Source organism: Schistocerca gregaria, chromosome 2 (assembly GCF_023897955.1).
Source record: "Schistocerca gregaria isolate iqSchGreg1 chromosome 2, iqSchGreg1.2, whole genome shotgun sequence".
Taxonomy (NCBI): Eukaryota; Metazoa; Arthropoda; class Insecta; order Orthoptera; family Acrididae; genus Schistocerca; species Schistocerca gregaria.
The window spans coordinates 386,781,200-386,805,918 of record NC_064921.1 but is presented as its reverse complement, the minus strand read 5'-3'; the positions used below and the strand labels follow the sequence as shown (position 1 = coordinate 386,805,918).

Below are 24,719 nucleotides of genomic sequence, written 5' to 3'. Positions count from 1 at the left end.
CTGCAGACAACAACATTGTCCGCAAATAGCCTCGAGTAACATCCAGTGCTGTCCCTGGATCGGCCTCTCTGTCCACCGTTATAGTCGACTCACCATCACGTTGTATTCGACGGCACTGTCTGTGGTAACGGACGGTTTGCCCGGGGTTGAGATACTCTTGATGTACACTCTCCACGGTGGCACGTGAAAAGTCCAGTGCTTGCAGGACTTTGGACATGGAGTGTCTCTTGCATCTGACTTCCACAGTCTGGCTACGGTCAAAGTAGCTGATACCATTCGGCTTGCCCATCCTGCATTGATTGAATGGCTGGTGGCCAGTACAGGGGCGGAAGACAACCTAGTTACGTGACGCGTTTAAGACCAGCTCTTCCAGTACCAAAGCAAGCTGGCAAATGTTGTCTCAGTGGTGTGACATAAAAGAAATAATACAAAAGTTAAAAATAGCATGTTTGTGCCTACTTACACATACTGTGCCTGCTTCGTTGTACAGACTTACTTCACTTTTTCGTGTCCGGAAGCCAGATCACAATCTTTCAGCCCAGTATAGGGTCACGTCCATGCCGTCTTTCTTGTCCAGCCATAAATCATAGGGATTGCACCTATAAGGGCAGTTTCGGCAGGTGAGCATATGCTCCATATCCTGCACAGTGTCCCAGTCACACTTACCACCCGTCGTTCCAAGACCCCATCTAATCATATTTGTCTTCACGGGGGCCCCGCGTGTCATTCGGTTCAGTGTCCTCCATTTCTTCCAGTTTGTTCTGAAACCGCTGGGCACTTCCTGTGCAGGTGGGTAGTCAGCTGGTGGTTCTTCTATTATCCTGGCTAAGAACCTTTTACGGGATTCCAGTCGCCTGGGTTTACACTCACTGCCAAAAAGAGGATGCCGATCTTCAATAGTTTGTTTGAGCCTCTCTGTGAATTCATGTGAAGTTCTCCGACAGTTTGGAGTCGCAAACCTGGCAGCTCTATATAGTTTTGGTAGGGAAGCAGGTTTAATGTATCCCGTTGTCAATCGACATTTTCATTAAGACTTAATGTCGACCTTCTTTGCATAGTTTGATCTGAACCATACTGGGCAGGCATATTCGGCTGTAGAGAAGCATAAGGCTTGTGCGGTGGTTCTTAATGTGGAAGGTGTAGCACCCCATTTGCTGTTAGCTAGTTTCCGCACAATATTATTTATGCCCGTTATCGTTTGTCGCGTCTTTTCGGAATGGTACCTGTATGTCAGAGATTTGTGGTATTATTCCAAGAGACGTTAAGTTTATGGTTAGCTTGCCAGGATCGATGGTGGAAGGCGCTGACTTGTGTTTTGGACGGGCGTGGCTTAAGAAAGTTGTTTTTATAATACTCTGACATTTCTCTAAGAGCTTTCTCCAGCTTCTGTTCTACATCCTCAAAGGTCCTCCCCTGTGCTGTAATTGCCAGGTCATCCGCATACAAAAAATGTTTTGTATGCTTAGGCATGGGTTGGTCGTTGGTGTACAGATTAAATAGGGAGGGCGCCAAAACGCTTCCTTGGGCCAGACCATGTTTCTCGTTTCATAAAATTGTCTATTTTGTAATAGGGACTCGATAATCTTAACAAATTGATAGTCTCTTGGTTCATGATAGAGCTTCTGGAGCAGCAGCATGTGGATAATTGTATCATATACAGAGCTAAGGCCGACAAGGGCTAGCCCTGTTATCTTTTTATTTTTGTATCCTTCCTCTATGTGTTCTGTTAAGCACAGAATTTGGCTAGTACATGATTTTCCAGGTTTAAAACATGCGTGTTGAGGAATAAGTTCCATCTCAGTAGCGTCTGTCATACGATTTAAAATAAGTCTCTAATACAGTTTGTAAAGATGACACAAGAGAGATATTGGGCGCTAGTTCTTTGGTGAATCAGGTGCCTTTCCGGGTTTCAAGAGTGCCACTGTTCTTGCCTTCCTCCATATCTTGGGGATCTTTAGATGTTTCGCGACGTTGATTGAAAAGTCGCAAGATCCAGTTCTTTGTGCCCGGTCCAAAGCGTTTGATCTGTTCCATGCACATGTCATCCACCTTAGCTGCTTTGCCGCTTTTCATATTGGTGAGACCCTTGTTGAATTCCTTCATTGTAAAGGGTGTTAAAAACCTATTAGTTTCTGATTCTAAAGTCCTGTTAATTTTTACTTTCTGTTGTTTTGTATTATTCTTTCCATTCAGGAGCAGTTGATGAGCCTCTGGATTAGGTGTTACCACGTCAGTCAGTTTGGGACCATTTGGATCTCCGTCAAATTTATGAATGAGACTCCAGGCTATTTTGCTGCTATGTGTCATATCCATCCTCTCCAGGGTCTCCATCCATATATTTTACCGAGCTTCACGTAGCATTTCCATCAAAGTCGTACCACATGCTGTTGTTTCTTGAGTAAATGGGTCCTTTTGATTTAATTCCTCGTTCTTGGCTAGGAGATGCCTGGAGCCACGTGAGAGACCTGGTATATACCGCTATCGGCACCCTCGTGGTATATGTTGCCTGGAGATTCTCCGTAGAATTTGCACAACTTCCTGGCAGTTCTCTGGTATTGGGGCGAGGTTTACTATGGCTTTATCCAGTTACTCTACGAAAGTTTCCCAATTGGCCTTTTTAAAATTAAATCATCTGCGAAACGGTACTGTAGTGGTCTTGACTGCTGTATACACCTGTATCCCTACTGGTCTACGCAGTGTTCGAGGTATAGGTTGATATACTACTTTAGTACAGCAGTCTTTTATGTTTGAGCTGGTAATGCAGTTGTCGGGGTTGTATCCACGTTTCCATATTGTACTTGTGAAGGAGGGGGGAAGTTTTGGATCACGGAGGATACTGAAGTTTCTTGTTTCTATGCATTCCTCCAACAGGTGTCCGTTCTCGATAACGGCCGATCCTCCCACCACCGGCAGCCTTGGAAGAAGGTAATAAATAGGCACTTCTCGTTGTACAGAAATTTACACACACGTAAACTATCACTCACACTCCATAATGAGATTTTCACTCTACAGCGGAGTGTGCGCTGACATGAAACTTCATGGCAGACTAGAACTGTGTGCTGGACCGAGACGAACTCTCGGGACCTGTGCCTTTCGCGGGCAATTGCTATACCGAGTGGGCTACCCAAGCACTACTCACGATCCTTCCTCACAGCTTCAGTTCTGCCAATACCTCGTCTGCTACCTTCCAAACTTCACAAAAGCTCTTCTGCGAACACTCCGCGCACACTCCGCTGCAGAGTGAAAATCTCATTCTGGAAACTTCCCCCAGGCTGTCGCTGAGCCATGTCTCCGCAATATCCATTCTTCCAAGAGTGCTAGTTCTGCAAGGTTCACAGAAGAGCTTCTGTGAAGCTAGGAAGGTAGGAGACGAGATACTGGCAGAATTGAAGCCGTGAGGACGGGTCGTGAGTCGTGCTTTGGTAGCTCAGTTGGTGTACACTTGCCCGCGAAAGGAAAGGGTCCCGAGTTCAGGTCTCGGACCCGCACACAGGAAGTTTCATATCACCCACACTGTTTGTTTGTGAACTCGTAATATGAATACGTTGAAAAAACTCTTAAAAGTTTTCCCAGAAAACAGTGGATACAAAATTAATGCTCAGTTAAAGAAATAACATTTCTTACTGATCGAACATGAAAAGAAATTCGTCACATGTGTGAACCATGAAGACCCCATATTAAGATAACAGATTAAGCCAAGCACAGAAGGATGTCAAATCAGACCAATAGTTAAGTGTGAACTGCACTTCTTGGAGAGTTTCTCACTAACTCAGCTCCGAAAAAAGTATTTCATGTGTGAAACAACGTATACTGCAAAGAACGGTACCATACTATGCACTGAAATGAGGAAAATAAATATTTACAGATGGTGTTCGTTTTGTATCACTGGACACCACACACCTATGCTTCAACACCCCCTGTTATAGAAGCAATTGCAGTAATGAAGAACAGTTAACTAAAGCACAAAAAGTTTTGACGAGCTGAAAAATCATACATCAATGAATGTATTTAGTTACACAGACAAGAAAATAAATTTCACAGAAAGTAACAGCATTAATTTCCTAGATTTGTTCAAAGTAAATCACAACAGGCACAATTTGAAGATTTACAGAACAAAGACAACTTCCAATGTTACAATTCCTGCCACACCATGTTACCCAGATATAGCTCCACACTAAACGATGGAATTAGGCAATATTAAGCAGACTAAGCAAAATGAAGAAACAAATAGCAAAAAACAAAAAGAAATTCTTGTGACTTTGGAAGGAATTAATAGTACAACTAAATGTGTGGTCGGCATGTCTTCTGTAGACAACATTTTTCAAAAAATAGCATACTTACTTTGGTCATGTGAAATGATAGTAGTTCTCTCCACAAACAACAAACTACAGTAATGGTTCTATCAATTTTCTCTCTAGCACGAATAGATTCCCTGTTGCAGGAAGTGGAAAAATGCCGCGGATTGTTAAAAATATTTTTTTAACGGCATAAAACCGCTTAGCTCTAAATGAAATGAATCAAAAACAAATATTAAATGTGTGTACCACGTCTAAGTGCAGAGGAGCCGTATTGCGGGATTGATGGTGTTCCACATTAGTAATAAGGTGGGACGAGGGGTGTGTGGGATAGAAACGCGCGGGATGGTATGTCCCTGATAGTGTGTTCTAACGCTGTCCTCCGATATTGGTCTGCAAATTAAGGATCGAGCAAGTGATTTGTCACTCTGTCTGCATCATAAAAAGCAAGATCAGGTTGTTTCACAGTTTGTACTGGTATCCTGTACAGCATGCCTTTTGAATCACAGGCCACGCAGTGTGCAAACATGCATGGGGGTGTTTATTTTCCATAAAGTTCATTAAACTTATTGGTATACACATGTGACTTACCAATAATGCTAACACAAGAAACGCATATGGACACAGTATACATAAATCTTTGTACATTATTTTATTCTGCCAGAGAGAAATTGGTTCTCGTCATCCTGTACGACAAGCGTAGCGTTCTTCCAGGTAAGGCAACTCCCCCCACTGCGAGCACTGATCGCTTTTTAGTTCACAGTCTATACCTTCCCAGTACTTCCTGTCTAGTTCTCTTACGGGACTAAACCAAATAACTTCACAGAGAAAATGTTTGTATAGTGCAGCTCGCTTCAGTTTATTCTGTGGGAACCTATATGCAGTTGTCAAGTGAGCTTTTATGTAAAGTACGTTGCTGTAAATAGTGGCTGAGAAATCTATCATTTGTAAGTGTGATGATGTCAGTGACCTTTGTGGTGTTGATGGGAAAGGGATTGGATAGGTAAATTTGACAGCTTCCTACTGTCTGACGTTGACAGCGTATTGTAAAGCCGTGTAACTGTATGTAGTCACTTGGTGGTGAGTTAATGAATAACCAGAAAGTTACTACACTTCCATTGCCATTATTTTTGTAACTATCAGACTGCATAAACGCTTTCACTGAGGAATAGCTGGCATCTGTAGAGTGGGCTGCACTGAATGGAGTCGCCACACATCCACAGTATATCGTCCAAGATGGGTGTGAGTAAGTCTGATGGAATACGACTGATCATGTTCAGTTATAAAACATCGATCTGCCGTGATGCATTGACTTGCGTTGAAATATCGGAAGTTCCTAAACACCTCGATGAATTTCTTCTGTTGTAGATGGACATAATTTAAACCTCTGGGCCTCAGATGCTGAGCGAAATCGGCTGGGTTGATGTATTTGATACCCCTCATACTATGAAAAGTAATCCAAAGAGTGATGGTAGAGACACTGAAATCGACATTTTCTAATGAGTATGTGACTCTATGTTACCCTTGGGACAGGCTCGTCAGTGTGGTAGAAAGCTGACAGCTGCAGCTGTTGAGCTTTTTCACATAAAACGTACTTAACAACTGCAAATAAGTACTCTCGTAATAAACTGAAAGTAATTCCACTGTATAAGCACAAGCTCAGTGAAGTTATTTTGTCTGCTCACATAAGAGAACTGGACAGGAAGTGGTGGGGGGTCTGTAAACAGAAAAGCGAGCTCGCTCGGGGAGGGGGGAGTTCCCTTTCCCGGAATAACAATGCAGCTGCTTTACAGAACTACTAAGGATCAATTTTCCCTCTAACAGTGTCAGAGACTTACGAAGCTTGTGTCCATATGCGTGTTGTAGTGTTAGTAACTCATACCTGCCTAGCAAGTAGTGTTAACTCCCGCGCCCCCCTCCATGGCATCTCTGCACACTGCGTCGCCAGTGATTCAAAAGGCGCACTGTGGAGGGTTGGTATAACATTGTCAGATGCCCTTTAGTTGTTTCTTGTGATGTAGTGGGATAGATAGTCGGGAATAATCTGCTCGATCTCCAGTTTTCAGACGTTTCAAGGAGGCCACCGCAAGAACACGGATCAGGCGACCTACCTTCCCACGGGCTTCTACCCTCTAGCTACACTCCTTCCACTCCCAGAACAAGTGTTATCCCTTAATAGGTCTCTTTTGCGCTTAGACGTGATACAGACGTTTAATATTTGTTTGTAACCACTTCATTTAAAGCTAAACAATTGGTTATCTTTAAAACAATATTTTTTATAATTGCGATTTTTCCATCCGCTGCAAGGCGGAATTTATTACTCCCACAGAAAAAATAATGAATAAGAACGATGTTGTAAGGAGTTTAGTGTATTTGCTTTTGTACTGGGTAACATTTTCGCTAGGAGCTATGGTTTCCAAGTTACTCAAGAAGAACATAAAACAATGTTCTTCAGACTCCACCTTCCCCCCTTCTAACGCCCACATCCCACCGGTGGGGACTTAAGTTATTCATTCTCCTACCACACTCCTGCGACTACAGGAGTGTTTTCCTCTGTTAGACCGGTTTTGGTCTTCGTTGACTGGGCTAAACAGTGTGTGTATGTTACCGTTTGCATGTGTGTGTGAATTTCTGCATAAAGACGGGGGCACAGTACTTGTTGGTAAAGAAACGAAAATACTATTATCTGACATTAGGATGTGCAAAAATAACAAGATCTATTTTGTCATATTTTCCGATTGCTGCAGTACCACAAAAAGAGGATTACACGGCAAGAGAGACAGAATAACACACATGAAAATATCATATAAAATATCTATGTAAATATTTGTTCTTGATAATGAGATTTCGAGATGCTTCATGCTAAGCATGAAAAAGTACGCAATTCGTGCGGTGTTTCATTATTTAAATCATACTAAAGAGATAAGACCATACGCAGTATATTCGAAAATCTGTGGTTGGGTCGAAGAATTTTTGACCAACAGAAGCGAGTACTTTATACTGGAAGGCGAATACTCCGCAGAAACGTCGGGTATGCCCCAAGGAAGCGCAACAAGACTTCCAAAACGACGTACAAGACAGGGTTAAGACAGTAAGACAGTTCGCTGACGATGTTGTAAAAGGGAAAGTATCGTCTTTGGAAGATCGCAAATAGTTACAAAAAAACGTGGGCAAAATTTTTACGTGGTTTTATGTACTGAAGCTCTCTAAACGAACATAGATGTAAGGTAACGCCTGTAGCAAACAGAGAGAACCCAGTAGTATTTGATTACAAGACTGGTAGTGAACATCTAGAGCATATCATATGGTATAAGTATTTATGGGGAGCAGTAAGAAGCAATACCAAATGGGAAGATCATGTAAAATCGTTATTAGTATTAGGGCTCTCGAATTGAGAAAAGAGAGATTAGGGTGCCTACAGAAGCAATAGACAATCATTTTTCCCTCACCCAGTACGGAAATAGAACAGAAAAGAAAACTGTTGGAAGAATTCTGGGAAAATGCGATTCATCTGTGGAGGAAAAACGCATACAAAGATACGTGTGCGACCAATTCAAGAGCATTGTTCCATTTTTTTGGAGTCATTGTCAAGTATGCTAGGCATGATAGCAGGATTTTAACGAATGCAGAGACGCGCTGCTAGGGTCATAATATAATAATACATTGGACAGTGTAACAAAAATGTTCAAGGAACATTAGCTGGAATCCGTACCAAGGAGGTGGCGTGTACTTCTCGTGAAAGGCTGTCGGGTAAATTCAAAGAATCTGCATTGGGGGAAGACAGTAGGACCTTTATGTTTCATCTAGCGTGTATCTCGCGTTGGGATCACAAGGCTGAGCTCAGAAAGATTACGGCATACACAGAGGCATGTCGAAAGTCATTTTCCCCCCGGTTAGTACCAGAATGAAATGGAAACCGAAGTGGAAAAATACTGGTACCATGTACCGTCTGCCCTCCTCTGGACAATGTCTTGTGTAGAGTACGTGTGTAGATAGCTAATTGCAGATGCAGAAGGACGTCTCGACTTAAGGACGCACTGTAACATCTGACAAACAGTTGCTCTCTAATGCACCACGAAAAATAATTACTCGAAGAGTCACATTCATCTGTGTCAAGATAGTAAGTGACATTATGTCCAATGAAATTGCCCGGCCCGGTGTGTTACAGCATTGTGCCCAACAGCCTGTTGCATTAGTTGCCCGGGGCTGCCTTTGCCTCGCGCTGCTAGATACTTGACACTACGGACAGATAGAGTACAACTTTCACAGAGATACGACACGTTTGTCTTGACACCCGAGAGCACACGCTGATGTGAGTTAAGGTGGACGTTCGCGGCAGGCGCAACCATTGGTCTGGTATTCTGGCGTTAGAAGGACGAGGAGAGAATATACGTTGACGAATACGCCGTAAGGGAATCTGGAAGCTGCGTATAGTAGGGGATAAACGGTAAGACATCATAGTCACCTCTTACTTGTACTCACCTAAAACCTGTGAGGAGCAGTATTCAAAATTCATAGCACCGAAGTAGATCGGGCTGGAATCATACAACGTACTTTCTAAATCACTATTTGCGGATCAGTTTTTCTCCTGGTGCGTTAGTAAGGAGGTAGCGGCAAAGTCTTGAAATTACTTTTTTCGTCGGTTTGAACACAACCTCCCCCCACCCCCCCCCCCCACCCCCTCCCCCGCCCTCCATGTTGTTCTACTTACAGTGACTAATAAACAAAATGAAGAGAACGTACGCCAAGTTAGTTGAGTACTGTTTTTGTAACCAAGGAAGTAAAAAGGAGTTGTTGTTGTTGTTGTTGTTGTTGTCATCAGTCCTGAGACTGGTTTGATGCAGTTCTCCATGCTACTCTATCCTGTGCAAGCTGCTTCATCTCCCAGTACCTACTGCAACCTACATCCTTCTGAATCTGCTTAGTGTACTCATCTCTCGGTCTCCCTCTACGTTTTTTACCCTCCACGCTGCCCTCCAATGCTAAATTTGTGATCCCTTGATGCCTCAAAACATGTCCTACCAACCGATCCCTTCTTCTAGTCAAGTTGTGCCACAAACTTCTCTTCTCCCCAATCCTATTCAATACCTCCTCATTAGTTACGTGATCTATCCACCTTATCTTCAGTATTCTTCTGTAGCACCACATTTCGAAAGCTTCTATTCTCTTCTTGTCCAAACTAGTTATCGTCCATGTTTCACTTCCATACATGGCTACACTCCAAACAAATACTTTCAGAAACGACTTCCTGATACATAAATCTATATTCGATGTTAACAAATTTCTCTTCTTGAGAAACGCTTTCCTTGCCATTGCCAGTCTACATTTTATATCCTCTCTACTTCGACCATCATCAGTTATTTTACTTCCTAAATAGCAAAACTCCTTTACTACTTTAAGTGTCTCATTTCCTAATCTAATTCCCTCAGCATCACCCGATTTAATTTGACTACATTCCATTATCCTCGTTTTGCTTTTGTTAATGTTCATCTTATATCCTCCTTTCAAGACACTGTCCATTCCGTTCAACTGCTCTTCCAAGTCCTTTGCCGTCTCTGACAGAATTACAATGTCATCGGCGAACCTCAAAGTTTTTACTTCGTCTCCATGGACTTTAATACCTACTCCAAATTTTTCTTTTGTTTCCTTTACTGCTTGCTCAATATACAGATTGAATAACATCGGGGAGAGGCTACAACCCTGTCTCACTCCTTTCCCCACCACTGCTTCCCTTTCATGCCCCTCGACTTTTATGACTGCCACCTGGTTTCTGTACAAATTGTAAATAGCCTTTCGCTCCCTGTATTTTACCCCTGCCACCTTTAGAATTTAAAAAAGAGTATTCCAGTCAACATTGTCAAAAGCTTTCTCTAAGTCTACAAATGCTAGAAACGTAGGTTTGCCTTTTCTTAATCTTTCTTCTAAGATAAGTCGTAAGGTCAGTATTGCCTCACGTGTTCCAACATTTCGACGGAATCCAAACTGATCCTCCCCGAGGTCTGCATCTACCAGTTTTTCCATTCGTCTGTAAAGAATTCGCGTTAGTATTTTGCAGCCGTGGCTTATTAAACTGACAGTTCGGTAATTTTCACAACTGTCAGCACCTGCTTTCTTTGGGATTGGAATTATTATATTCTTCTTGAAGTCTGAGGGTATTTCGCCTGTCTCATACATCTTGCTCACCAGCTGGTAGAGTTTTGTCATGACTGGCTCTCCCAAGGCCGTCAGTAGTTCTAATGGAATGTTGTCTACTCCGGGGGCCTTGTTTCGACTCAGGTCTTTCAGTGCTCTGTCAAACTCTTCACGCAGTATCGTATCTCCCATTTCGTCTTCATCTACATCCTCTTCTATTTCCATAATATTGTCCTCAAGTACATCGCCCTTGTATAAACCTTCTATATACTCCTTCCACCTTTCTGCCTTCCCTTCTTTGCTTAGAACTGGGCTGCCATCTGAGCTCTTGATATTCATACACATGGTTCTCTTCTCTCCAAAGGTCTCTTTAATTTTCCTGTAGGCAGTATCTATCTTACCCCTAGTGAGATAAGCTTCTACATCCTTACATTTGTCCTCTAGCCATCCCTGTTTAGCCACTTTGCACTTCCTGTCGATCGCATTTTTGAGACGTTTGTATTCCTTTTTGCCTGCTTCATTTACTGCATTTCTCCTTTCATCAATTAAATTCAATATTTCTTCTGTTACCCAAGGATTTCTAGCAGCCCTCGTCTTTTTACCTACTTTATCCTCTGCTGCCTTCACTACTACATCCCTCAGAGCTACCCATTCTTCTTCTACTGTACTTCTTTCCCCTATTCCAGTCAATTGTTCCCTTATGCTCTCTCTGAAACTCTGTACAACCTCTGGTTCTTTCAGTTTACCCAGGTCCCATCTCCTTAATTTCCCACATTTTTGCAGTTTCTTCAGTTTTAATCTACAGGTCATAACCAATAGATTGTGGTCAGAGTCCACATCTGCCCCTGGAAATGTCTTACAACTTAAAACCTGGTTCCTAAATCTCTGTCTTACCATTATATAATCTATCTGATACCTTTTAGTATCTCCAGGGTTCTTCCACGTATACAACCTTCTTTCATGATTCTTAAACCAAGTGTTAGCTATGATTAAGTTGTGCTCCGTGCAAAATTCTACTAGGCGGCTTCCTCTTTCATTTCTTAGCCCCAATCCATATTCACCTACTATGTTTCCTTCTCTCCCTTTTCCTACACTCGAATTCCAGTCACCCATTACTATTAAATTTTCGTCTCCCTTCACTATCTGAATAATTTCTTTTATTTCATCGTACATTTCTTCAATTTCTTCATCATCTGCAGAGCTAGTTGGCATATAAACTTGTACTACTGTAGTAGGTGCGGGCTTCGTATCTATCTTGGCCACAATAATGCGTTCACTATGCTGTTTGTAGTAGCTTACCCGCATTCCTATTTTCCTATTCATTATTAAAGCTACTCCTGCATTACCCCTATTTGATTTTGTGTTTATAAACCTGTAGTAACCCGACCAGTAGTCTTGTTCCTCCTGTGGCAGAACTTCACTAATTCCCACTATATCTAACTGTAACCTATCCATTTCCCTTTTTAAATTTTCTAACCTACCTGCCCGATTAAGGGATCTGACATTTCACGCTCCGATCCGTAGAACGCCAGTTTTCTTTCTCCTGATAACGACATCCTCCTGAGTAGTCCCCGCCCGGAGATCCGAATGGGGGACTATTTTACCTCCGGAATATTTTACCCAAGAGGATGCCATCATCATTTAATCATACAGTAAAGCTGCATGTCCTCGGGAAAAATTACGGCTGTAGTTTCCCCTTGCTTTCAGCCGTTCGCAGTACCAGCACAGCAAGGCCGTTTTGGTTAATGTTGCAAGGCCAGATCAGTCAATCATCCAGACTGTTGCCCCTGCAACTACTGAAAAGGCTGCTGCCCCTCTTCAGGAACCACACGTTTGTCTGGCCTCTCAACAGATACCCCTCCGTTGTGGTTGCACCTACGGTACGGCCATCTGTATCGCTGAGGCACGCAAGCCTCCCCACCAACGGCAAGGTCCATGGTTCATGGGGGGAGGTAAAAAGGAGTATCGTTCCATAAATGAAATACGTAACTTGATATGCTAACTGGTGAGTTCTCTTTTCGACTTGAAACCAAGACAAGTATCTCATTAGGCCGACGTCAAAGTGACACCGACACCAGGGTATTCCGCCGACATCGTCCGATTTTTCAAATCAGTACACCACTCAGTGCAACCTATCTCAGAGGCCGAACGTACAGTCTTCGGTCGACGCTCGGTGGAATTCAGATTAGTTCATTTCCTTCGGACGAATCGGCCGACATTCCCACACCCAAAACATGGATTTTTGAGTACAAGAAAGGATTTGTTTGTGGCCTGAAAAAGATAACAACAGGTTATGTCTCGGAGAGTATGGTCTGAAATCTATATTTTATTGCAAACCAAAACAACTTAAAATTTTAGTAGTAATTTATTGAACTTTATTTTACATGTGGATGTTCTGTGGCTGTAGCCATTTCAGACTCATGCCTGTACTTAATGTAGCCTGTCATCTGCCACACAAGGAAAATCTGATCGGAAGCTTTAGGCCTAGATTATAAACTCAAAAAAGTATTTGTCCAAGTACAAAGGTCAGGTATGTCGAACTTTATGCTTAAGTTAGTGTAACCAATTTTTTGGGTAGTGATAGATTGGCATTAGCGGTTTGTGGATTGCTATTACTGCTTCCTGGTGTTTTTATCCCAGTAGGGTGGTGATTTTGTTGCATGCGGTAGTTTGCAAATGTATCAGATTATCACATTGTAAAATTTACGTTTGTCTTTTACACATATGCTGAACGACCTCCAGTGAAGATTAATTGACAAATGTCGGTTCTGCAGAATTTATTTGAAGTTGCGCAGAAAGTTTGCAGTCTTGCTTCTCGTTGTCACCACGAATCATGTCGAGTATGTAATACACAGTTTCTGTCATCATCTGATGTATTCGTAAAAATTGCTAGTTATTCCAGTAACTGAAAAGTGGTTCAAATGGCTCTGAGCACTATGGGACTTAACTGCGGAGGTCATCAGCCCCCTAGAACTTAGAACTACTTAAACCTAACAAACCTAAAGACATCACACACATCCATGCCAGAGGCAGGATTTGAACCTGCGACCGTAGCGGTCGCTCGGTTCCAGACTGTAGCGCCTAGAACCGCACGGCTACACCGGCCGGCTCCAGTAACTGAAGAAAGAGTGTACAATATTCGCCACGGTCTTTTCGAGTCATGCAGTTTAGAATAGATTCTAATCTCCTTGGTCTCACAAACCAATGACGAAGGAGATCGGATACATTGTGGCGAAGCAGTCAGCCGAAGTTGTGGGGCGACCTCTGGCAACGCCATCTGACGACCGTTGTCGGTGCAACTGTGAACGCAGCTTGTGGGCCAAAGTGTCAATCAAGTGCGCTGTGGGGCAGCTTTTTAGTAGCTACACTGAAAACGATGTTGCAGTGCGCAGAAGTTACATATACCGAAGCAGTCCACGAAACAGTGTGCAACACTTCTCGTCCTTGCCAATTTACATCGTAAACTACTTACACATCGTAAGCTACGGTCACATAATTATATCATTCCAACGCATCTCACACCTGATCAGAAGAGAATAAACTGTTGTTACCAGTGTATTACTACAGGGGAAACGTCGTTGTTTCACTCTCCTGGCCACTGCACACTGTGTGGTACACAGGCTATCTTATTGCATCATAGCGATTGATATGTTGACGACCAAATTACGTCGAGGTGGTACACAAAAAATACGTGAGCTAACGTTGTGCAGTCCTTTGTCATCAACTGATACGGGAGATGATGATGATGAGCAATAAATAGGGGACTGAGGACCTCAGAAGTTAAGTCCCATAGTGCTCAGAGCCGAGACACCAAAATTAGGACATTAGTTTTGCTATTACGGTAGCAAAATAACTGACGATGGCCGAAGTAGAGTGTATATAAAACGCAAACTGGCTATAGCATGGATAACATTTCACTAAAAGCGAAATTTGTTAACATTTAAGATTAATTTAAGTTTTAAATAAAGGTATTTGTCCGTAGTGTAGACTTGTACCGAAGGAAAAGAGGACGATAACCAGTTCAGTCAGGAGTAAATTGAAGTTATTGAGATGTGGTGCTATATAAAAACACCAAACATTATACGGATAGAACGAGTAATTGAAGATACATTGAATCGAACTGGGGAAAAGAGAAATTTATGGCACAACTTTACTGAAAGAAGGTATCGGTTGGCAGGATACATCGTGAAGTATCAACGGACCGTCAGTTTAGTTATGGAGGAAAGTGTGTGTCTATAGGGTGGGGGGGGGGGGTGCAGGATAGCGTGGGAGGACAAGAAATGAATAAAGTAAGTAAATTCAAGTGGATTTAGATTGCAGTAGTTATTGACGATGAAGAGGCTTTCACATTATACGGTAGCGTGGAGAGCAGCATCAAACCGGTCCTGTGACTTTAGACCACCACAACAAAAAATATATGGTAATTCAGCGTCATTAGCTAGTGTATAAAGTAGAATTTCAGGTCTGTTGTAGCTTCCTTGTTCCTTTCGCAACAGTGCGCTCTTCCAGTCGGGCAAGGAGATCGTAGGAGCTTCAGATGGAAATAGTTTGTTTCACTTCCCACCATTAGTCTCAAATGTCCAAAGGATTTTGTAGGTTATTTCAACTAGTCCATATCCAGTTCCACCGTACTCTACACGTTCTCAGTGGAGGACTGTTACGAGGCTTGTGCTTGCGAGGTTCTAATGACTCCACCATACTGTTTCCTACTCGTAAACTATAGCGTTCTTTGATCGTCGTATGTTCCGAGCTTTTAGTTCCGCCTGCAAAGCAGCGTGATGTTAGCAACACTTTGGCTCTCTTTCGCAACTTAAAATTTTCAACTCGCAATTAAATCAACAATATAAACACTTTAAAACCCGCTTTTTCCTAACCTGAATATTCTTTAATATAATTAACAACATTTGCACCTCTTTGAATATTTACTAAACAATCGTACTTGGGAAACAGCCTTCTTCAAAATAATGTACCACTTGCTATAAAATGTGCATACAATCTAAAGATACGAATCTTGGGAAAGCCAACTTGTTTGTTCGACTTACAACAGTTTGTGAATTTAATATTTTATGAATGTTATTAACTTTGTTATACCAGAATGAAATTTACAGCCCTTATATCACTTCGTGTTTAGGTATTACTCTAACAAAATCGTTAACAAAACTCAAATTAATACCGGTCTGTAGTTACGTTACTTTAATCTTGAATACTGAGTAAATGAATGTGTGTCAATAAGTCAGGCAGAGGCGGATACAGTGCGATTCATCAAACTTGAGAGGTTCCTTTTCTTACATTTACACACAACCTTGCCATTGCTGTAAGTGGTGAAACTTTCCAATCAGAATTATCATCTTAAGGTTAAAAACAGATGAAATAGGTTCATGGAGTGAAACGTGGACAATTGCCAATTTTGACAGTTGGTATATTAGTGCGGAGGTACTCCTTGCACATTCTTCGCGTCTCTTATAACTTGAGTAGATCGAAGTATGATAATGACTACCCTTCACAAGCATACTTGAAATAATATGTTGAGATATTTGCCTCACCTGATAATGCCGGGGAAATCTTGCATCCACGACAACGATTCAGTAGAGACGAAGTTTATTTCCAGAAATCTATTTATTACTTGTTGACATCAACAGTGTTCCAAAGTTGGCACAAATTTTCCCTGTGGTGCAGAGCGCTCCACAACGTGACCTTCCTCTGTCATTGCCAACAGGCTACTTTTTCCAGCTTCTTCTGTGTGAGGTATACCTCCAGCTAGAAAGCAGGCGTTCCAAAAATGGAAAACGCCTCATCACACCTGCCATCTTTTCTCTGCGCTATCCACCGGGGGCAGCGTGCTCGGAACGACGAGTCCTAATGGCTGCCACAGTTCCAGTGCAGAATACTAAAGTACCCTTACGATTAGCTGAGAGCATTTAAGTACATTTCGTGTTCATTTAGATATTTAAGGCTAGAACAGTAATTAGATACCCAATATCTAATACTCTTACGGTTTCACAAGGTATTGATTACATCTCTCTCTATGAGTGTCATTACATTTTCGTCACTCAATCAAATTATAGTTTTATAACACACTTTGAACGGAATGGACAGTGTCATGAAAGGAGGGTATAAGATGAATATCAACAAAAGCAAAAAGAGGATAGTGGAATGTAGTCGAATTAAATCGGATGATGGTGAGGGAATTAGATTAGCAAATGAGACACTTGAAGTAGTAAAGGAGTTTTGCTATTTGGGGAGCAAAACAACTGATGATGGTCGAAGTAGAGAAGATATAAAATGTAGACTGGCAATGGCAAGGAAAGCGTTTCTGAAGAAGACAAATTTGTTAACATCGAGCATAGATTTAAGTATAAGGAAGTCGTTTCTGAAAATATTTGTATGGAGTGTAGCCATGTATGGAAGTGAAACATGGACGATAACTAGTTTGGACAAGAAGAGAATAGAAGCTTTCGAAATGTGGTGCTACAGAAGAATGCTGAAGATTAGATGGGTAGATCACATAACTAATGAGGAGGTATTGAATAGGATTGGGGAGAAGAGAAATTTATGGCACAACTTGACTAGAAGAAGAGATCGGTTGGTAGGACATGTTCTGAGGCATCAAGAGATCACCGATTTAGTACTGGAGGGCAGCGTGGTGGGTAAAAATCGTAGAGGGAGACCAAGAAATGAATACACCAAGCACATTCAGAAGGATGTAGGCTGCAGTAGGTACTGGGAGATGATGAAGCTTGCGCAGGATTGAGTAGCACGGAGAGCTGCATCAAACCAGTCTCAGGACTGAAGACCACAACAACAACAGTGAGCCATATGAAGCAACTCTGTTCTATGATAAAGTAAGCTGACGAACAGCTCGGGCAGAATAATGTGTAAGGCGAAGAGTTGAAACGAACACCGACCAGAGTGAAATGCACATCTATTTGACGTTGTAGGAAATGCAAAGAATGGTCTGTATGAGTTCCGTGTGTATACTTAGTCATTCAGCGTCACAAAAATGGCGTGCTGTTACACCAGGTTATAGCTACATATGGAGCTTTCCGGTGTTCTTACCCGTTTGTCGCTGCCTGATAGACTCTATAGTGTCGGTCTGCTTGTCAACGTCGCAAATGTACGTTCATTGATGCTAATCAGAATGTGCTCTCATCACTAAACGCAACGTAGCGCCGTTCATCCCTCCTGTTGCATATTTCGTTGCCCCATCAAAGCTGCACAATAATGTGTGAGAGGAAGCCTAGCGAATGCCATCCTTGCTCGTAGCTCAGCTTCCGGCACACAAATCCAGATGGTCCTTCTCGACACTAAATGTAAAATATTGATGATAGTTTGTGGTAGTGTAAAATATTGATGATAACTTGTGGTAGGGTCGCCATTCAGTCAACAACGGCTGCTCCACTGGTGTGGTAATTGATATGTGAATCTGCGATCCGATTCCGTTATCAACTATGAGGATGGTCACGTGGAAGCTCCTTAAGCCACCGGCACCCAACGTCAATAAACAGCTGCTATCGTAGGTCCAACGTGTCGAGCAGTTCTACGGTACGTTTATCCATCCTCCGGCAGGCTCACAACACATGTCTGAAATTCAGTTAATTTTACGAATTTCGAAAGCGTTGTGGTGAATCTACAGTATTTACTGATCCATTACAAACTTGAAAAAATAAGATTATTTCCTCTGTCAGTCGATCGCAATTGTTTGCCGAGGCATTTTATGTTCAGTGCAGGGTTACTACTGTGTATAGCATGGCTCTTGAAACCAGTCACCACTGCTTCTATACGCCTGCTCCACGCAAATCTAGTGTCTATGCCTCACATCTGTGGAGATGTTCATTTTTAATATTCAACTACTTTATGTATCTGTACCATGCCATTAACATGCAGTCTTTGCGTTGATAATCCTACATGTCGTGTGCATCTCTTTTTTTAACATGATTTTCTACAATACGACACTTGTGTGCAGTACTGCCTTCTGAAGTAACTCCCTGTTGTCTGTCCACAGGTGGCGCCGCCGAGAGGGCCGGCCTGAACGCTGGAGATACCATCGTGAAGGTATGTGCAGCAGCGTCTTAACTAAAGCGCCTGGTTATTGCTGAACATGTTTTCGATAATGTACCTCTGTTACTGAGAAACTGAGTCAACGAAGGGTTCCCCGCAATTTACATTCTCTTGTTACACGTTTGATTATTAACAAAATGAACAGCGACCACATCCCAATCGTATGCTGCACAAATCAACAGTGTAGTCAAAATAAAACTGACTCGGAATATGTTTTTAAGAAGTCACTCAATAACGTGACTAAGTTAATGTGCAGCAGAACTACTCTTTATAGAGGATGCTCAAAATGGTACTGTTGACGTCGAATGCAGCTCTGCGCGCGATTTGTCAAACGGTGGGGTACGCTTCTGCCAGAGGCATGGCAGTAATAGCATTTTCCGGCCAGTGCACTGATGAGCCAATATATTGTTACCACCTGCTTAAAACAGTGTTGCCCACTTTTTTGGAATAAAATATAGCAGCAATTCTACGCGGCGTGGGTTCGACAGATGTTTCCTAGGTTTCCATAGTTGGGTGGCTCCAGATGTCTACGCAGAGATCGCGCGACCCCAATAATTTACGGGACCGTGTTTTCTGAGCCCGGAGCTGGCGCCCAATAGCGTCCCAGAGGTTTTCGCTGGAGTCACATCTTCCAGATCTGGTTGCCAAGACATCGACGTGAGTTCACTTTCGTGCTTCTCAATCCACAGTAGCACGATTCTGGCTTGCTGGAAGATTCCATCTCCGCCGGAGAAGACATCAAGCTTGAACGAATGCAGGTGGTGCGCAGTTAAGTTCACGTAGTCAACACTTGGCTTGGTGCCTTCGATTACTATCGCAAATCCAGTGGAATCTTAGGTCAGTGTCCACCATTGTATAATAATGCCCCCCCCCCCCCCCATCGGCCTGGGTCCATGTAGCAGTGCATGTTTCGAGCAGCCGTTATTTCAGAAGACGGTGTATCCGGACACTAGCACCCACATGGCGTAACAAGAAACGTGATTCATTCGACTAGACGATATGTTTCCATTGGTCCACGGTCCAATCTCGACCCACTGCAGTCGTAAATGACCATGTCGTGAAGGGGGTAGTTTGCTGCGGAGCCCAGTGTTCAAAAATGTACGCTGAACGGTGTGCTCCGAAACACTTGTGACTGACTGCATCAGCATTGTATGCTGTCGTCAGAGCTGCCACACTTCGCCACCTATCTTGCTTTACAGACCAGGCAGGGCTCCGATCTTCGCGTACTGCGATAAGGCTTGGACATCCACGCGTGGTCTTAAAATCCTTCAACCACTTTCCATAGATGTTGGCGACAGTAGCACATGAGCAGCTGACCAGATTCGACGCTCCAAGATGCTCGTTCCCAGGTACAGGGCCATAACAGTCGGTCCTTTGTCAGAGTCGTTTATGTCAGTGGACTTCCGCGCATGCATCCCGTATCGTCGCCAGAATGGTTCCCCCATACGTCTGTACTCCGCATAAAAACTTCCCTTAACAGCGTCACGTGCCGTCTACGCCGCCAGGCGGCGTTCAGTCTCGCGCTGGGCTCTGTTAATAATATTAATGCTCATCAGAGTATTTTGGCCATCCTGTGCTCCGAGAATACAATATGCTGGCCTAACTAAATGGCAACATTTCATGCTTAGGTCCAGGGAAGAAGTCAACGGCCTTGGCACATAGGTTCCCGTCAGATCACCTGAGTTGGGCGTTGTCGGGCTTGGCTAGCAACTGGATGGGCGACTGTGCGGGACTGCCGAGCGCTGCTGGCAAGCACGGTGCACTCAGCCCTTGAAAGGCGAATTTAGGAGCTACTTGGTTGAGAAGTAGCGGCTCTGGTTACGAAATCCGCCGGGAGAGCGGTGCTCTGACCACATGCCCCTCCGTATCCACATTCAGCGACGCCTAACAGCTGAAGTTTCCAAGGCGGTCGGTCGGTAACGTCGGGCCTTTCGAGGCCTGTTCGAATGGCGTTCTGTCCAAGAAAGAAACAGGAACGAGGGAAGCGCCGTTCGAAACTGATCTGCACTTTTTTTTAGTCAATTCGTAGTCACTTTGGCAACAGTTATCTACGCTACAATTTGTGCGAACTACTGTCAATTTGCGTTCTAGCACTGTTTGACTTTAATCTGATCTAGTATGCACATTATCATTTCTTTAAATCAACACATTTGTGCACTGAAATTCATAGGGTAATTTTTCCTGGAATATCTTTTCTCCAAGTGAAGTATAATTCTGAGCAACAAAAGCCGTAAACTTTTTGAAAAGTTAACTTCTCCTTCTAGTCGTGTAGACTCTATTAAATTGCTGTCTAATAACACATTTTTGGGCATCGTCAGTGGAATGTTTATTTATATTACCTCACTTTATTGTCTTTGGAGTAAATACCCGAATTACACTCCCGACGAAATCATGCCCCTCCTTTCGTAATTTGCGCTTTAAATGCGTACTCAGTTGTAACATTTCTCAAGGACGTACAATCGCTCTCTGCGGCGGCGCTGTCACTCTTTTCTTCAGAGCGTCATAAGTGAACCTGATTACTTCATTAGCACAATTTCTCACTTGTCCACGTCGACATTTTCTGCTATGCCTTTCCCCAATTCCACTGCGAGGCTACGATGCACCCTATTTGAACTGTAAAATTACTGTACTCCAAGTGACCATGTTAGCTCCCACTGCGACAGCGACTACAGTTAGCTTTTTATAGTAATAACAGAACGGACTGGTGTAACAGTATTTCAATAACTGTTACAAACCTATTACAAGGTTTGTTTAGTGGTTAGAGCGACATTTGCGGCTCTGGAGTGTGGTTAGCAGCTTAAACGTCACTTTTGAAAATTTTTATGGCTTCTTACGATAATGTCGCAACACCAGCTCATTTCTGGTATTTAGAAAACTACATTTCACTTATCACCCCACTATATCCTCATATTACAAAGCTAATATTGAGGCATGAAATTTCCCGCTACGAGAAATTACTTAACATATTCGTAGAATTTAAAAACACAGTTATTCATGAATTTTATAGCTGCCACGGAAGAAGAATTGAGGAACGGAGGAAGCTGAATACGAGCGATAGTGGATGTGCAAATGAAGCTGCACGTTCTGTGAATGAATACACCATTCGATTAGGCAATGACTGTTCGCCTGAAAGATGTTGCGAGATGCAGTTTGACTGCAAAGCCATTACAGTCTGCTGACTTGAACAGAGTGAATTTCGGTCTGTGCTTCTGCGGATATCAGCATAAAAAGGAACGCGCAGCTACACATTGATTACCGTACTTGTTTTTTATTCGGTAGGAGCTGGTTTCAGATCACAATGCGGTCACCCTGGTGGTGTGTGTTGCCGCTTTTTATTACATGCAGCCTCAAACGGGTAATGGAATACCCGATTTCTTCACGTGTCTTCAAATTGTATTCAGGAGGATTGTTGTTTCGCCGTAGACAACATGATTTCATGGTGAGATTACTCAAAGTGCTCATTTCTACAAAAACGTTCTGCAAGCGTATCCAGCGATTAGATGGCATAGAGTGCCGTTTTTGGGGAAGAAGAAAAGTAGAATTTTCTGGAGACGCGTTCCTGAGAAGAAATCTGTTTTGGAAATGAAAGACAGACTTCCTGAGAAGAAATCTGTTTTGGAAATAAAAGACAGACTTTAAAGGCGTTACAGAGTGAGTACAAACTCGATTGGACACGGATGAGGAGGAAATCGCTGGTGGCTGTTTTAAGGAACCGTCCAAAAATCTCCTGGGGTGTTTTACTGGAACCGCAGGAAGCTTACAGTGTGACTGGTGGGTAGGAATTCTTATTCTGATTCTCTAAAATGTAATATGAGCAGTGTCCGTATCAGTAATACTGCAGAATTTAGCTGATTGTGTAAGTGCGAGGTACGCTCCCGAAATACGTTTACCGTAATGGAGTTTATTTATCCTGAAAAGCCAAAGTAATGTGTTGTGTATCTGCCATTTTGAGGGTCCCCTAGTGTTCCCAACACGTTATTCGAAGATTCTGCATCTCTGAGACTGGACCTGGGATAATAGTCATTTTAACGAACTCGAAACTCGATCACAGAAAACGCGGCTGTAAACCTTTCACCTCTTGTGTCGCCACCTTCCATTTAATGACCCGCATGGAATCTAATGCAAATAGAAGAGTCTTACGATGAAACTTCCTGGCAGATTAAAACTACGTGCCGGATATGGACTCGGTCCCTTTATTTTCCGCAAGCAATGCTCCTACCGACTGAGCGATCCAAGCACGACTCAGGACCCACCCTCGCAGCTTATTTCCGCCAGCATATGTCTCCTACTTTCCAAACTTCGCAGACATTTTCTAGCATACCTCGAGGTACGTGGGTCGTGCTTCGATAGCGCAGTCGTTAGAGCATCTGCCCGCAAAAGGTAAATGCCCTGGGTTCGAGTCCCGATCCAACACACAATTTTAAACAACCAGAAGATTCAGGTCAGCGTACATGTTGCTGCAGGGTAAAAATTCAACCTGAAAAGTATTAATAATGCATTCGCATCATTGACTGGCGCTGGTATATTGCTGTCCTTTCACCGTTCTTAAGCTCGAGATTGGTTGTTCAGCAAGTCTTTCTACGTAAACACCATCAGAGCGTTTCCCGAACAACGGAAAGGCACACGATTTCACAAGAACGCAGGAAAATCAATGCTGTTGGTGTATTCCTTAGACGGCATTAGTAATCGCTAGCAATCTGATCTTCCTCTCTTCTCAATATGTGCTTGAACCTTCTGCCACCGTACTACAGGTATATGCCTAACAAGGAAAGGATGGAATATTTACTACTTTGTAAATGTTGCCAAACGCGGAGTTAGCTTTCACCGCAACTTTCACTCTGTTTGGACAACCTAGCAGCAACATGACCTTTTTTTAGGGACTTCACTTCATCATATGGGAGCACAAATTTAGTAACGTGTCAGTTCCAGTGAAATAGTTGATTAAGTCGCCTGCAGATGGCGTGGCGTGAGGTGAAACTGGACGCAAATGCTTGAGTTGTAGATTTGCGTTCAAGATGGTGCTAACGTTGGATGTATGTATTACACTTTCCAAAGTGGACATCGTCGACATTCAAGAAATGTCCGGAACAAACCATTAACTTGCACCATCAGCATCGAATGAAAAATGGCGCGCCACAGTGATGGCAAAGGTTTGCACCGTCAAGATCGAAGGCGAACTCCATGGAAGTCACAAACCGCGCAAGACGTTCAGCTCGGTACCCCCTCTTAAAGAATGCGTATAGAATCGTATTGGTGTAAAGGAGCGATGAGAACTCATGCAATGTGATGGCACGCTACCGAATGCGAAACTGTCATGGAGCTTATCGCGAATCTGGCTATCCGTTAAGGCGTAGCTGCAGTTAATGTGACAATATGTTTTATAGGCTCGGAAAAGACAAACCTCTAATGGCTGAATTTGTCCAGTGGTTCCAGGTAGTATGAATTGCAATGCCACACACTTTTCAGAGGTATAGTTTGTTCTAAAGGAGCATGATTTTTGTTCGCAGACTAGGAATCAAGCAAAAGCAAGTTATTTTGACCAGCTATTGGCCAAAAGCAGTGCTCATACCATAGTTGTTCTCTTTCGCCCATTTTCCCACTCTTTCTTGCTGCGACGTAAGTATTCCCTACTGCTCTTGCAGAATCACGCACACGAGAAAGAATCGTAGGGGGCAGAGAAACTCCAACTTCTCGCATGACAATTACTAACTTTCCAGTAAATTTACCCTCCAGGTCAACAGTCGGCATAATTGTATATGAATGCCCTACGACATCGTGTTCGTTGATCTCCATACAATTCTGTTGGTATCTCTTTCAGGATCCCTTTCATGTGGATTTCCTCTTCAAACCCTGATTGCTCAGTTTTGAAAACAGTTTCTTACTGAACGATGGGATAAGTTTGTTTATCTCATGTACAAATTTTTCGCAGTTTACAGTAAATCGTCAAGTTAACGTTGTGATTGAAATTTCATTACCTTACGTCTTACAATTCTGTAGCACAGTTTGAAGTTATGCGGCCATCCACTGCTCCCTTTTAATCCCTGTAATCCACGTCGCGAAAATATCATGTGGATAATGTAGTAGGTCAGTAATGTGTACATCCTGTTAAGTGTATCGAGTTTGTTCGACATGCGCAAACACCAGTTTTTGTTAACAAGTGTGCTGTGTCGTCCCTTGAATATCTGTAGTACTTCAAATGCGTTACGCGCTCATATTGTTGCGGACTTACTTGAA

The 24,719-nt window shown here is 42.9% G+C and overlaps 1 protein-coding gene across 6 annotated transcripts in view; it reads left to right on the top strand.

The window, feature by feature from the left end:
* The window catches only part of LOC126320879 (rho guanine nucleotide exchange factor 12), a 1,029,890-nt gene that overhangs the window by 156,736 nt on the left and 848,435 nt on the right, over positions 1–24,719 (top strand). For all 6 annotated transcript variants that reach the window (XM_049994132.1, XM_049994128.1, XM_049994129.1 and 3 more), the window contains exon 3: positions 18,430–18,479. In XM_049994132.1, the coding sequence (XP_049850089.1) occupies positions 18,430–18,479 (50 nt within the window). The remainder of the gene's footprint in view (positions 1–18,429; positions 18,480–24,719) is intronic.